Source organism: Trichosurus vulpecula, chromosome 4 (genome assembly GCF_011100635.1).
Source record: "Trichosurus vulpecula isolate mTriVul1 chromosome 4, mTriVul1.pri, whole genome shotgun sequence".
NCBI lineage: Eukaryota > Metazoa > Chordata > Mammalia > Diprotodontia > Phalangeridae > Trichosurus > Trichosurus vulpecula.
The window spans coordinates 182,623,794-182,637,852 of record NC_050576.1 but is presented as its reverse complement, the minus strand read 5'-3'; the positions used below and the strand labels follow the sequence as shown (position 1 = coordinate 182,637,852).

The 14,059-nt window shown below is 48.0% G+C and overlaps 2 protein-coding genes across 3 annotated transcripts in view; one reads left to right on the top strand and one right to left on the bottom strand.

Moving 5' to 3' along the window:
* The first annotated feature begins 2,572 nt into the window (after positions 1-2,572).
* LOC118848100 (2',3'-cyclic nucleotide 3' phosphodiesterase) lies at positions 2,573-11,393 on the top strand. Of its 2 annotated transcripts, XM_036756850.1 has the most exons (5): positions 2,585-2,772; positions 4,179-4,259; positions 5,781-6,450; positions 9,078-9,217; positions 9,874-11,393. In XM_036756850.1, the coding sequence occupies exons 3-5, from the start codon at positions 5,838-5,840 to the stop codon at positions 10,321-10,323; spliced, it is 1,203 nt and encodes a 400-aa protein (XP_036612745.1). In that variant the 5' UTR covers positions 2,585-2,772; positions 4,179-4,259; positions 5,781-5,837; the 3' UTR covers positions 10,324-11,393. The 2 variants fall into 2 exon arrangements, with proteins under 2 accessions (XP_036612746.1, XP_036612745.1); XM_036756851.1 differs by lacking the exon at positions 4,179-4,259 and having other exon boundaries at positions 2,573-2,772.
* A 1,561-nt stretch (positions 11,394-12,954) lies between these two features.
* The window catches only part of DNAJC7 (DnaJ heat shock protein family (Hsp40) member C7), a 29,592-nt gene continuing 28,487 nt past the window's right edge, over positions 12,955-14,059 (bottom strand). Inside the window, exons 13-14 of the mRNA XM_036757102.1 lie at positions 13,751-13,813; positions 12,955-13,316 (exon numbers count right to left, since the gene is read on the bottom strand). Of these exons, the coding sequence (XP_036612997.1) occupies positions 13,279-13,316; positions 13,751-13,813 (101 nt within the window). The 3' untranslated portion in view covers positions 12,955-13,278. The remainder of the gene's footprint in view (positions 13,317-13,750; positions 13,814-14,059) is intronic.

Below are 14,059 nucleotides of genomic sequence, written 5' to 3'. Positions count from 1 at the left end.
TTCTAAATAAAACAAGCTTAGTAAGAAATTTGGGCTCCAAAACTTAAAGAAAAAGCGCCTTGCTTTGCTTAAGCAGACTTTTTACCCTGTGTTGTTCCTTCCCCTCCCCCGTGGCATGTTGAGTGAGGTGGGCCTCTGTGCCTGGTTTTCTTTGGGGGTCTCTGCACCCCAGTTTCAGGGTCTTTTTGCCCTATGGGCCTCTGTGCCTGGTTTTCTTTGAGGGGTCCCTAAACCCCAGTTTCATTCTGTGCCCTGTGTTGTTAACTTAAAACTAAGTTTTTAAAGGCCTAGTAAACTTTGTTTATTGTGATAAGGCTAGTTTAATTGGGTATGTTCTTGTCTTAGGGGAAAAAAAACTGAACTTCTTCCCCAAGGTAAACATTTGGTACTTAGGAATTTGTTATTATTGAGAATTTTGGTTTTATGGAACTTTGGGGATTTGTGATACTAAAAAGACATCAACTTGGTTTCAATAAATCCCAATCTTTAAGTTTTCCAGCTAATTTATTTTATGAAAGTTTAGTGATTATTTCTTTTAACATCAGGATAAATTGTAAGCTGTTTTTAGAAAGGGAAATACTTTTTACAAAGAAATGTTTTACAAAATCTTTTTGTGTGATTTTAAAGGTCAACGAAACTTCCATTTGCAAGCTAATTTGTTGACCTTCACCCCTTCCCCCACCCAAAGATTTCTCCTACTTAGTGGTCAAATGGGGAAATGATGTGGATACAAAGGTGCCCTAAGGGTCGAGTTGCTCTTTTCCTGGCTCCCTAAAGCCTCCTCTCTTTATCTTAAAATACCACAAAACTTCCCCTTATTTTGGACCATGGAATTCCTTGTCCCCCCCAATCCTGGGTCATAAAAATTCCCTTTGTCTCCCTTATCTTGTGTCGTCCTGTGTCCTTATCTTGCAAGACTTATCCTGTCCCTAAACCTCCAACCTCATAAGATCATAAGAACCTTAAAATCATCCTACAGGCTGTATAGCTTTCTGTCTGTATAAGTCTGGTTCTTTTCCTATATTGGGGCCCTCCCTGCTAAATCTCAAGCCCCCTGCTTTTGTGTCTATTAATAAAGCTCCCAATGGCTGCAGAGAAGGACTAAGTGAATTCTTACACATCTTAACCAACTCTCCCAACTTTGACCTCTTCAGAAGGAAAGAAATTGCATCCTCCCTACCACTCTCCCTCCCCCTCCCCCAATAGTGACAGCATGAATACGGTAGCAAGGACTTATACTCACCCAGACAAGCCTGGAACTGGAGCTCAAAACCCTGGCTGCCTCTTCTATTCTCAGCAATGCTGAGAAATGTGCATTTCTAACCCTAATAGCTAGCCTCATAAGTTCAAGTCCCTGAGTTTGTGCCAGTTACCCAGAGGCAGGAGCTTTTGGCAGCTACATTCTCAGAGATGACCATCCCAAGGAGGGTGATGCATCTGAGAGAACTAAAAAGGCTTAAGCTCTGCCTAGCTGGGGCCACCTCCTTGGAAAAGGGTATGGTACCTCCCTCTGGGAAACTAGCACTGACTCAGGGACTTTGAACTGGCACCACCCTACCAGTGTCTGTAACCTAAGTATTCCATGTGCTTGAGGTTCCTGCCCTGTTCTCTCTGCCAGAAATGCCCTCATTTCACTTACTAGATTCCCAAGCATTCTTTATAAAGTCCATTTCAAATGCCACCACCTTTATGAAGCCTTCCTAGATCCCATCCATCTGTCAATAGGGACCTTTTGCTTCCAACTATCACTTCTATGCCCTATCACTTCTATCACTTCTATAACTATCAATCACTTCTGTAACTCATCATGTAATAGTATGCATAATGTCTGTGATAATCCCCCTTCAAGGCTGTAAGCTCCAGGAGGGCAGGGATCCCTTTTGTTTAAACTTTGATACTCTCAGAACAGAATACACTTAATAAATGTTTGTTTAAAGAGGGAATAAATGGATCTTCACAACTGAGTTGAGACTGTATAATAGGAGAATGGGGAACAGATCCAGAGGGAACCTGGCTTGGAGGAAGAAAGGGCAGAAAGGTCAGGCACAGGCTTGCAGAGGCGTGTCCTCACTGCCTCTGAAACCCCAGAGTGGAAGTTTCAGGGCCAATGACTGAGATGACCTGCTTCCTTTCATCATTTTGTTGCTTTTTTGTACCATGGCCAACTTCTGGCAGTCTGGCGAAGCCTATGGACCCCTATTCAGCAAAGTGTCAATGCATAAAATAAAATACTAGGATTACAAAGGAAACCAATTCTCCTGTAATAATTATCCAAATGTTTTTTCTCAGGGACCCCCAGCCTGGCCAGGTGACTGGAGCTCCCTGCAGACACGGCTTTTAGTGGAGAAAGTACTGGCGCACCTGGGGTTTTCTGACTGCTTTTCTATTTTAGGCGTTAATTATTAACTATTAAAGCAGAAGTGTTAGACCTGGAGACTGCTCCGCCCCTGCCCATTGGCTCTGGGGAGCTCAGGGCCGACAAATGCGGGACTGGGGTACCTGACGCTCTTCAGAACCACAGCGCGCATGTGCAGTGCGGAGTGGGTGGTACCTAAATTAGTTTCGATTTCCTGGGCGGGTAGGTGGGATAGGCCTGTGCGCAGGCGCGCGAGGGGCCATGCTGGGTTGCGTGGCCTAAGGCCGCATGGCTCCGCCCTCCTATCCCCGACTATGTAAAACCCCCTGGGGCCGGGGGTCCCAGCGTTTCACTCGGCTCCCGGGGCCACGGATAGAGCCCTTGCAGAGGCGGAGGTGCGTCCGCTCCTCATCATGGTAAGTGGGGTAGGGTTCAAGGGTTGGGGAAGGTGCTGGCTCAGGGTGCAGACCCAGAAACGAAATGGGTGCAAACCTGTTGTTTTTGAGCCTAGGAGAGGGGTGATGGGGCACTCTCCTCCCCAACTCATCCAGCTTCCTCCCTCCCCCCTCCCCCAGGGTGGATGATTCACTTCTGAAATCTAGGGTGGAGGTGCTGGAAACATGTCAGACTCCGAGTTGTCAGATAACTGGGTTCTGAAGCTGTTTCCCCACCTGTCCGATGGGCACAATGATGCTTGTAGTACTCGCTTTACGAGGGATACTGCGAGGTTCAAATAGCACTTTTCAGACGTCTGAAGCGTGCACAAGGCGTCTTGTTGGGAGCGGGCACAAACTCGGAGGGGGAGCTGGGATCCGGCAAACGGGAGCCGTATCCAGGCTGTGCGCCTTCCCAGAAGTGTTCGGGGAGGAGCTTGCCAGCCACTGTTACCGTCCGGATTAGAGAGCTTCCTGGGCATCCCCACCCACATGGAGTCCCAGCTCCGCTGCTTGCTTGGCAAATCACTTTCAGCCTTGGGCAACTGGCAAATTAGCCTTCGGCGAGGCGAGGAGGAGAAGGGGCTGGAGCAGCGTTCCCGCAGCTTTCGTTCTCATACCTACGATTTGGGGAAAACAACCCAGGGGTGCAAATCACCGGACCCAGAACCCTAGGTGCCCTGTGCTAGCCGTTCTAGGGCAGGCGCACAGACCATGACTTTGTCGGGGGAAGAGGGCAGAGGAGGAGGAGGTGGCCACTGTAGTGGTAGTGAAAGGGGCCAATTGTCCAAGCAACTCCTTTCCCCCCCTCTTCTGCCTTCTCCACCAGTTCCTCTGTAGGGCTATTGTGCCCCCCTTCCCATTCTAGACAAGAGAGTATTATCTTCTCCTGACCCATTGTTCCAAGGGGGGGGGGTGGCCTTTTACAAACACTTCTCCCCCTGCTCCCCACTCTGATTTTGCCACAAAAAAACCGGAGTCCCCAAAGGTGAACTCTTTAATTAGGCAGGATGGGGAATTTTAAAAAAGTTTTACTGATAACTTGTTTTTACATAAGTCATTTGGGGAACTTCTGCCGGCCCTCCCTCCCGCCCTCCATTTCAACCAAACGTCCTTTGCAATAAAACTATTTAAAAACACCAAACCCAAAACAAAGATACAGTTACTGTGTGACTATATATTTAACATTCCACCCTAGTAGAGGGGGCAGGTCAGAGCCCTAGGAGCCCAATAGGGGAGAGGGATGTGAGAACAGGCAAAAAGCCAATAGAGAACCGGGCCCTCCAACCCTTGTAACGTCCTCTCCTTGTCCTAAGCTCACCAGGCCATTTCTTAGAGGCCTAACTCAAGTTGGTCCTCCTCCATAAAGATTTCTCTGATCTCCCCAGGTGATGCTGACCTCTCCTTTTCTCAGATTTCTCATAGCCCTTTGCCTGGACGGCTCCATTGCATAGCCACCATCCTCCCTGGTATGCTAATCATTTCTGTGTGTCTTATTCCCCTTATTGTATGGTAAGGTCCTTTGAAGGCAGACTTTATAAGTGCACCATGAATGTTTACAGAATTGAAATTCCTAAGTAAGAAATGCGATGTTAGAGCACAGAATTAAAAGCATGAGCTGGAAGATCAAAGGTGTGTGTTCTGCCCTTGTACTGTCTGAGCTGGGCTGACATTTTGCTGGGCTCTGTCTACCCAAAGGGAAATACGGTAAGAGCAGTCTCACCTGGGGACCACCTGGTCTAGCCTCAGAGAAAAAGATGGGGAAGAGCTGGCTGAGACCTTTCACAGTCCTTCCCCAAGCTAGCCACATAAGTAGGAAGATACCCAGGATTCCAAAGGAAGAGATGATTGTCCCTCAGAGTGATCACTGCTCCTTCTACCAAAAAAAGGACCTGGAGGTTATCTATCAAAAAAGAGTTTATTGAGTGTCATCTATGTGTCAGAAGCTGTCCTAGGTGCAGGGATACAAAGAAAAAGTGAGACAGTCTTTACTCTCAAGGAGTTTATAATCTACTGGAAAGACATAACATATTAGATAAATACAGGATCTGTATTTTAGAATAAATTTTTTTTTTACAGTATTTTATAGTGATGGGTGGAATGGGGTGTGGACAGCATTAACAACTGGGGAAAACAGTAAAGAAAGTGGCTCTGAGATAGCGCTTAAGCTGAGCCTTGAAAGGAGCCAGGGGTTCCAAGAGGTGGAAATTAGGAGAACATTCCAGATATGGGAGACAGCCTGTGCAAAAGCACAGAGGCAGGAGATGAATTCCTGTGTATGAGGTACAGCAAGTAGACCATTTTGGCTAGAGTTAGGTGTATGGGAAAAGGAATGTGATGTATTTTTAGCTTAAAAAGATAAGGCTAGAGTCAGGATGTGAAGGTACAATAGAGGAGTCTGTATTTTGCACCTAAGAGTAATGAGGAACAATACATTAGGATATAGGGTTATCTTCCCAAGGCACAAGAAGCTGTCCCAAACTTGGCGTTGTGGTCTGGGTTCTGGCTAATCTTTGCCCAGGCAGTAAAAGAGTGTTATTTTGTGAAATTGCTCCAGTTTAGTTTCGGTAACAGCCTTCTTATAGAGTCAGAGCTCAAAAGGTCTCGTCTTATCTTGCAAGAGGCAGTCATTGAGGTGTAGGGGAGGAAGTGGTTCATGAAAGCTCACTAAAGGGGGAAGGAACTTGGCTTAGGAATTCCAGGATTGTGGGGAGGGTCTTTGGGGATTTGGTTATGGGGGAGGTGTCCCAAGCATGGATCCCTCAATTGGGGTATGCCACTGCTGCTGAGAGGGAGAGGGGCTGAGGGCAGTTGCGATAAGCAGATTGTGAAGCTTTGCTGGTTGGTGGAAGGAGGTGGGGAATGGCCGTGAGCAGTACGACTTGGGGATGACTATCGACTGACCTGATGTCATCAGTGATGTCATCAGCCCTGGGATCTGCCAAGATTGACATCCTGATTCTTCCCTTCTCTTTGCCCTGGTCCTGCAGAACAGAGGTTTCTCTCGGAAAAGTCACACATTCTTGCCCAAGATTTTCTTCCGCAAGATGTCATCCTCAGCTGCCAAGGACAAGCCTGAACTACAGTTCCCATTCCTGATGGACGAGGAGACTGTGAACACATTTCGTGAGTGCAAGACTCTCTTTGTCCTACGGGGGCTACCGGGCAGTGGGAAGTCTACGCTGGCCCGAGCCATCGTGGATAGGTATCGTGATGGCACCAAGATGGTGTCTGCTGATGCCTACAAGATAAATCCAGGCTCCCAGGCTGCCTACCATGAGGAATACAAGCAGCTGGACGAGGACCTGGACATCTCCTGCCGCCGTGATGTTAGAGTCCTAGTACTGGATGACACCCACCATGAGCGTGACCGCCTGGAGAAGATCTTCGACATCGCTGACCAGTACCAGTACATGGTGGTGCTGGTGGAGCCTAAGACATCATGGCGGCTGGACTGCAATCTGCTTAAGGAGAAGAACCAATGGCAGCTGACTGCTGATGACTTGAAGAAGCTGAAACCTGGAGTGGAGAAGGACTTTCTGCCGCTCTACTTTGGCTGGTTCCTGAGCAAGAAGGGTTCTGAGAACTTGCAGAAGGTTGGACAGACCTTTCTGGATGAGCTGAGCAGCCACAAGGCCTTCAAGAAGGAGATAAAGCACTGTATGTAGGATGAGGCTTGGGGGTGGGGTGGGCAGGGAGGCCTAAAAGCCCTTCAGCTCATCAGCAGAGCCTGTATACCTCTGATCAGTTCTCTTCTTATCCACAGGGTAGATAGATAACAAGGCAGTAACAGTCAAATCCAAGGCAATCTTCCACTGTAACTTTCCCTTCCCCCCCCCATTCCCTGCCCCAGCATATATTTGGACTGCCTCTCCATCATCTGCTTTGGGAAATAGCTTTTAATATCCTAAAAAGTTACCAAATTCTTGGTAACTTTATCTGAGGCAGCTAGGTGGTACAGTGGATAGAGTGTGACTAGGCCTGGAACCAGGAAGACCAGAGTTAAAATCTGGCTGCAGACATCTATTTTCGAGAGGCAGCTAGGTGGTGTAGTGGATAGTGCTGGGTCTTGAGTCAGAAGGACTCATTTTCTTGAGTTCAAACCTGGCTTCAGACACTTACTAGCTATGTGACCCTGGGCAAGTCACTTTACCCTGTGTGCCTCAGTTTCCTCATCTGTAAAATAATACCACCAACCTCCCAAGGGTTGTGAGGATCAAGTGACATAATTGTAAAGTACCTAGCACAGTGCCTGGCACATAGTAAGTTTTTTATAAATGTTAGCTGTTATTAGTATTGCTAAACTGGAATCATAGCACTGTTGAGGGCATTAGAGACCATCTAGTCAAGTCCTTATTGTTGCACATGAGGACCCTGAGGCCTGGAGAGGGGAAATGGTTGAGGGTCAGACCTGGGACTCTTCAGGCCTTCCCCTCAGCCTGTCTTCATTTCACTCACTTCCTCTGACCACAGCTCTTTGCTCTCTGTGGCCTCAGACTCAGTGGCTCCTAGCATCCCTGCTTTCTCCTTTGTTTGTCAATGGCTCTATCATTCACTCACCTACCAAACCTTTATTCCTCCCAAAAGAATCCTGTGAACCAAAGCCACAGGAAACTAGGCATGTAATACAGTCCCTACATCAAGGGCCTGTGAAGGCAGTTAGAAACAAGTCGGGACTATCAACCCCCTGGCTGATCTGGAGAACTAAGAAACCAAAACATTTAGAGCAGTCACACTTCTCCGGTCGGGAGACCACTGAGAGGGAAGGAGGGAGAGCAGCAAAGCCCAGAGATAGGGCCCCTCGAGGTAGAGCACCTTCTTACCTCAGACTTGGTGGGTGGCCTCTGGTGGGGTACATCACTTCTGAGCCTGCTTTCTGGGTCTACACAAGGGAAACATCCTGAGATGTGGAGGGGAGGAATCAGCGAGGGGTCACTCTCACAGAGAATGGGAAAGTGCCATCACTCCTTAGAGAAAAAGTTTATGGCTCTAGAGGAAAAAGACACCCCAGTTCCCAGGACAGCCAGGGATGTTCTGGGGAGAATGGTGAACCTAGATGGTCCAAACACAAAATCATAGAATCAGAGCTGGAGCTGGAAGGGATTTTAGAAGCAACTTAGTTTACCCTGACCCCCATTTTATAGATGGAAAAACTGAGGCCCAGTGAGGGGAACTGACTTGCCCATATCCTCAGATAGTAAGGGGCAGGATTTGAATCCATGTCCTTTGATTGTTTCTACTGTACCACATTGCCTCTTGCAAAAACTTCTTTTCTTGCCCTTCTCCCCTCCCCATTCTCAAACACCTAGATCTTGGGGTGGGGTAGCACTTAGTCTGTAATGGGGTGCCTGAATCTAAGGTGAGCCTTTGAAATAAGGGCTGGGGATCTCGGAGTAAGAACATATGCCAGGGAGCTGCCCAGAATGACTGAGGAATCAAGGGTGGGAAAGGATTACCATATCTATATTGAGCCTGGGGAGCAACCCAACCCCAAGAGAAGGGACCCCCCCAAATCGATGTAACTGCCAACTCTACATTGCAGCCAGTAGCTCTCATCATGATTTTAAATGAATGAAAAAATCATTGGACTGATGGTAGAAGTCACCAATCTATTTGCTATAGTTTATGCACTTGATCAGGGGAAGTACTTAGGATGAGGACAAGCAACAACGGCCAGGAGGCCCAGGCGCATACACCTTCCACGCTGCCCACCCCCAGACTACCATTCCTATGGCACTTTGGGGTCTGCAGAATGCTTCATGTTATAACTTTGATTTCTGACGGCACACTGAGATGGGGGCTATTACAATCCCCATTTTACAGATGAGGAAGCTTAAGTGTTTGCCCAGGGTCTCACACCTAATAAGTGAGATGGGATTTGAACTTGGACCTTCCAAACTCCAACTCTAGTGCCACAGTCCACACTCCCTCACTTGTGACAATTTAATGGTCTTTGGTAGAGGGACCAGATTATTGATGCACAAAGTTTCTTGTTTGTTTCTGCATATCCAGATTCTGGGGAACTGATGAAACATTCCATACCAGTGCCCTTTAAAAGTGCTAGAAGCTCCTGATTTAGGAACTGAGTGCTTAAGATAGCTAGACATGATGACTCAAAAAGAACAGCATAAAATTTCAGTCCCAGGAAATGAAAAACGAACAAATCACATTTCTCTTCTTAGTCTTCTCCCCTTTAAAGTCTCTGATCTAAGACAGAGGTGCCGTCTGTAAGCCAGGGCCCTGTAACCTCTTCTCCTAATGCAGTCCTTCCTCTCTTCTCCCCATAGTTGGGTCTGGGGATGAACCTAAGGAGAAGATTGCCTTGGCTTCGTACTTTGTGAAGAGGCCTCCGGGAGTGCTGCACTGCACCACCAAGTTCTGTGACTATGGGAAGGCCGAAGGGGCCAATGAGTATGCCCAGCAGGATGTGAGTGCTGGGGCTAATTCGGGAGTTGGCTGGGAGGGGGGAAGGGGAAGGGCTTTTGCTAAAATCCAAAGACAACTACCAACCCAAGGCTGAAAGGAAATTAAGCAGTGGACCAAAGAGAAATCAGGGAAAGGGGTTTAAAAAAAAATAATCTCTCTTCCCTATTTCATTTTGGTGGCTATTCACATCCAAGGAAACTGGTTGGATAAGACCAAATGGTGGGGACTTGCCTCCTATCAGGACCTCCTAAAAACCAAGTCTAGGAACAGGTCTTCTGAGCCTATATGTCCTGAAGCCACTCAGAATACCCTTCCCCCAACATGGGTATTTAGAAGCATGAGAACCCACGAGAACCTCAAACGCTAACTGAAAAAGTGTCCCTTTCACACATCCGTTTCTGCCTCACCGGTTAAACATCTGTGGCGGATGCTCTGCCCCTGCCTGCCCCATTCTCGCCCTCAGACCTCAAGCATGACATAGGAAGCTTTTCACCGTCAGCTTTATCCCCAGCAATTTCTCCATCTCCAGTTGGCTCCCACTTTCCCTCTAACCTGCTCCTAGGCTGACTTAACCATCCACTTCTCCCTTTCCTGTGGCCCTGATATGGTGACCAACCCACTGTCAAACCACTTATTCTTCTCTCCCCACTACCTCAGGTGGTCAAGAAATCCTACTCTAAGGCCTTCACCCTGACTGTCTCTGCACTGTTTGTGACACCGAAGACGATGGGTGCCCGGGTGGAGTTGAGTGAACAGCAGCTGCCGCTGTGGCCAGCGGACGTGGACAAGGTGACGCCTAGTGACAACCTGCCCCGAGGCAGCCGTGCCCACATCACACTGGGCTGTGCAGCAGGTATAGAGCCTGTGCAGACCGGTATTGACCTGCTGGAAATGGTTCGGCAAGAGAAGGGGGGAAGTCAAGGAGAGGAGGTGAGCGAGCTAAGTCGGGGCAAGCTCTACTCCTTTGGCAATGGGCAGTGGATGCTGCGTCTGGCCAAAAAGCTAGAGTTTAGGGCCATCTTCACAGGATACTATGGGAAAGGCCACACTGTGCCCACGCACAGCAGCCGAAAGGGAGGTGCCTTGTTATCTTGTACCATCATCTAGACAATGGGCTACCCTTTCAAACTATTCACCCCTGCTTCCTCACGTTGGGGTGAGTAGGAGACACTGCCCTCCACTTGACTTTTTTATGCCATTAACTCACCTATAACTTTTCAAAACTTGTAAAATAACTTCCCCCTTCCAACCTAACACCTTATGCTCTAAGTCAGAAGGAACATTTGGGAAACAGGACCAAAGTCCTAGGACTCAGGACATTTTACCTCCCCCCCTCCCCCATTACTCACCGAGTCTCTAGCAACAGCACTGCTTGGTTCTTTTAGCCCCAAGGTGCTCCACTTCCCTTGGTGTACTCTGCAGAGAAGGCATGGAGCACTTCCACAAGAGATGTGTTTAGATAGACAGGGAGAGAAAGAGACCCCTCTTTTCTCCCTCTCCCCACCCCCACCCATTTACCTTCTTTGTTAATCTAGGAAGCCTAGAGGTGGCTGCAAGGTTCCCTTCCTAGGAGTCTAGCTCTTCATTCTCCTCTTCCCCTCTACCTTTTTTTTTTTTGGGTGGAGGGGAAGAGGGAGAAATCTTCATGATGAAACTGATAGGAGGAAAATAGGGGGACTCTAGAAGAATTGTATTGTTGACTGACTAGGAAAATGCACAACAGTAAAACAGCCGCCCCACCCCTTACAGGAGCATCGCCCCATCCAGAGGGTGGGGCCTCAGGCAGAGATTCACCCCATTCTAGTGATGTACTCTCCCTGTATAGATGGGGAAATTCAGGCCCAAAGGGTTTGGAAAGCCTGCCACGATTGCTGTATATCCATGGGGAAGGCTGGGGCTTGCTGTCCCAACCAAGCTCCCCTGCCACGAGGCTGGTAAAGGCCTCCCTTCATCTGCCTTCCTCTCTAAGGGGGTTTTAACACTGCTTTGCATACTTCATTTCCTCTCTCACATGCCTTGGTGTCATGCTTTGACTCTGGCCTGGCTCCTGTGCAGCATGGGACCTTACTCATCATGTTGTTTCTCAACAAGTGCTTGGGATTTGAGTTAAACATCCTGGTTTTGCCCCATCCCTCAAATTGTAAGACCGTTAATGAAATAAATCTCAATAATCTTAATCGTGTGTCATTTTGTCTTTCTTGCCCTTTGTTCCATAGTGAGGGACTCGGGCAGCTGTCTGCCCATTAGGACTTTATCAGGACTGGCTTTGTCCCGTAGTCTGTGGGGCCATCCGTCCTGTCTCTGGGCTGGCCAGCCACAGCTGCAAGGAAGATGGGCAGCTGAACAGTACATGCTTTCATGAGAGGCAAGGAGCAAGAGCAAGCTGGACCAGGCAAGAGAGATGGACACAGAGACCACCCCTCTTTGCTTTGCCTATCTAGACTGCTAAAGGACCCTGGCCTGAGCCTTCCAGAGCTTGCTACTCAAAGACACATTTCCATTTCTCTTAAAAATCCATCACTGACCACACCAAAGTTAACATGACTTCAGACACAAGAGTCAAGACTCAAAATCTTCACAAACCGCACTTTAAAATAGGGGCCTAAAAGCTACCCATTGGGCACCCATTCTCCCTGCCCCCACAACTTCCTTGGTACCTAGACCTTCCCCACCCTCCCACTACCAGGGATGGGTGAAGGGCACAGCATCTACAAGATGACAAAGTACTGTGGTGCCAGACACCAAGCACATCGCATTCGCCCCTTCAGAGAAGCCCTATGCCACTACTCAGCATAGTTTATGTATAGGTAACTGAGACGGATCATCCAAAAATTAGTTTTAGTCAATGATTCTGACCTCTTCCCAGGGCTGCAGATTACAAAACCCTAGTCATGAGGAAGCCTATCAAGTTCTGAGTAGACTGACAGCACCTCAGTCAAGCACTATGCAGGAGAATCCCAAGAGCCAGGATAACTAACTCAGATGGTCAAACCAACCGTAATCTCTTCTCTTCCCAGACTGAGTCAAATGCAGCAGCTGATGGTCATGAGAAACAAGTGGACAGGGCCTAAGCACAGCACCTGCCTTCCCCTGATAATGTTCTTTCTGACCTTGTGAGAAGGGACATACATGGTTAACAAGGACCTCCAGAAATCACTAGAAATCTGTGTCAGCCCCTCAATTGGCAGCAGAGGCTAACTGGGTCATCAAGTCACACACTCTAACCTTTTTGCTGTAATGTACACCCACTGACTTAGCAGCTCTACAAATGGATCATCAGATTTTATATCTTATATCTAACACTGGAAGGGACCCCTGAGGTTCTCTAGTCCAACGCTCTCACTTTACAGAGAAGGAAAGAAAGGTTAAGTCACACAGGGAACATCAGAGGTAGGATTTGAACCCAGGTCCTCTGACTCCAGAGCCAGTGTTCTTTCTACTTTGCCACTGTAGTGCAACAACTGGAAGAGCCAGGAGAAGCCATGCCCTCTACAACTAGCCCAGCTACACCTAGAGACTCGCTAAGCACATGTATGGCCTGGAAGATGAAGTCAACTCGTTCACAGAATAAAACAACTGTCGTTTGGATTGATTCACTTACAGGCCACCATGAGATGAATGGGGAATCCAGGAGCAGCCTGCTGTCCCTACCTAGAGGTCAGGAGAAGAACTACTGGGTAGGGACAGGGGTCAGTTCTGGTTCCCAACTTTGCAACAACAGACAATGCAGCTGCCAGCTTGAGGGACCAGAAAGGGTCAAATCATTTTATTCTTCTCATGTGTTTTTTAATTTTTTAATAAAGTTAAACAGTAAAACAAAAATTCACAAGCTTCCTCCCCTCCTCCCACCCCTTTCCCTACCCCACCCCCATCTTCAGCGCTGGTTCCCCGTCCTCCACCCCCACTCACAGACACAGAGGTATCCAACTGAGAAAATGAAACTGCTCTAAGTACAAGGAGACATGATGAAGGGAGGAGTCTAATTATGTCCGTATTCAAAATTAAAACGAGCACATCTGCATTCTCTGGGTTCTGAGTTGGTTGGTTTTATTCTCCCTTCTTTTAGCCAAACTGGAAAAAGAAATTTCCTGGACCTGATGCTGGAAGGAAAAAGGAACAGAACTTTGTTAGTTCTCTGGCTGGGATTCAGATCAGCTCCTCAGCTAGGGTACAATCCCCTGGAGTGACTTGGGGGTGGTGCCCCTCTAGCTCTGAATGGAGGTTAAGGTTAACATCTTGGCCAACCACCAGGTCCTGTGGGCCCAAGGAAGAGGATATCCTTCCCCGGAAGTGTTCTGGGAGAAGTCCTCCTGGCACTGGGGCAGAGGTGGCCCTAATAGCCCTGAGACCTGAAACAGGCCTCCTGACTTACAAAGGGAGCAATGTTTGCCAGGAAGGAGTCTACTATATTTGCCCCACACCCACTGACATCAAACCCACAAAGTGGGAGACATTACAATTACTTAAATCAAGGGAGAAGACAGCCCTTTACCCCCACCCCCACTTCCCCAGCAGCAGCAACAGTCAAACTTACCTTCAAAGCTGAAACCCCCTGGACCACCGAAGAATGCCTTGAAGATGTTGTTGGCATCAAAATCTGCAAGGACAGGGCAAATTATAATGAAAGAAAAGAGAGGCAAGAAAGAGTCAAAAGACCTCAAAGAGGGTTCTCTATAACGTGTCCTAGTATCATCTCTCTCCACTCCCAAATACACTACAATACACTGAAGATAGATACAGATGTAAGCTAAAATGCCATCTCCACTCCTTCCCCTACACAAGACTTCTTCCTATCTCTGCTTCTCTCCTCCATCTTGTTCCAAACCCAAATATAAATGTGTGT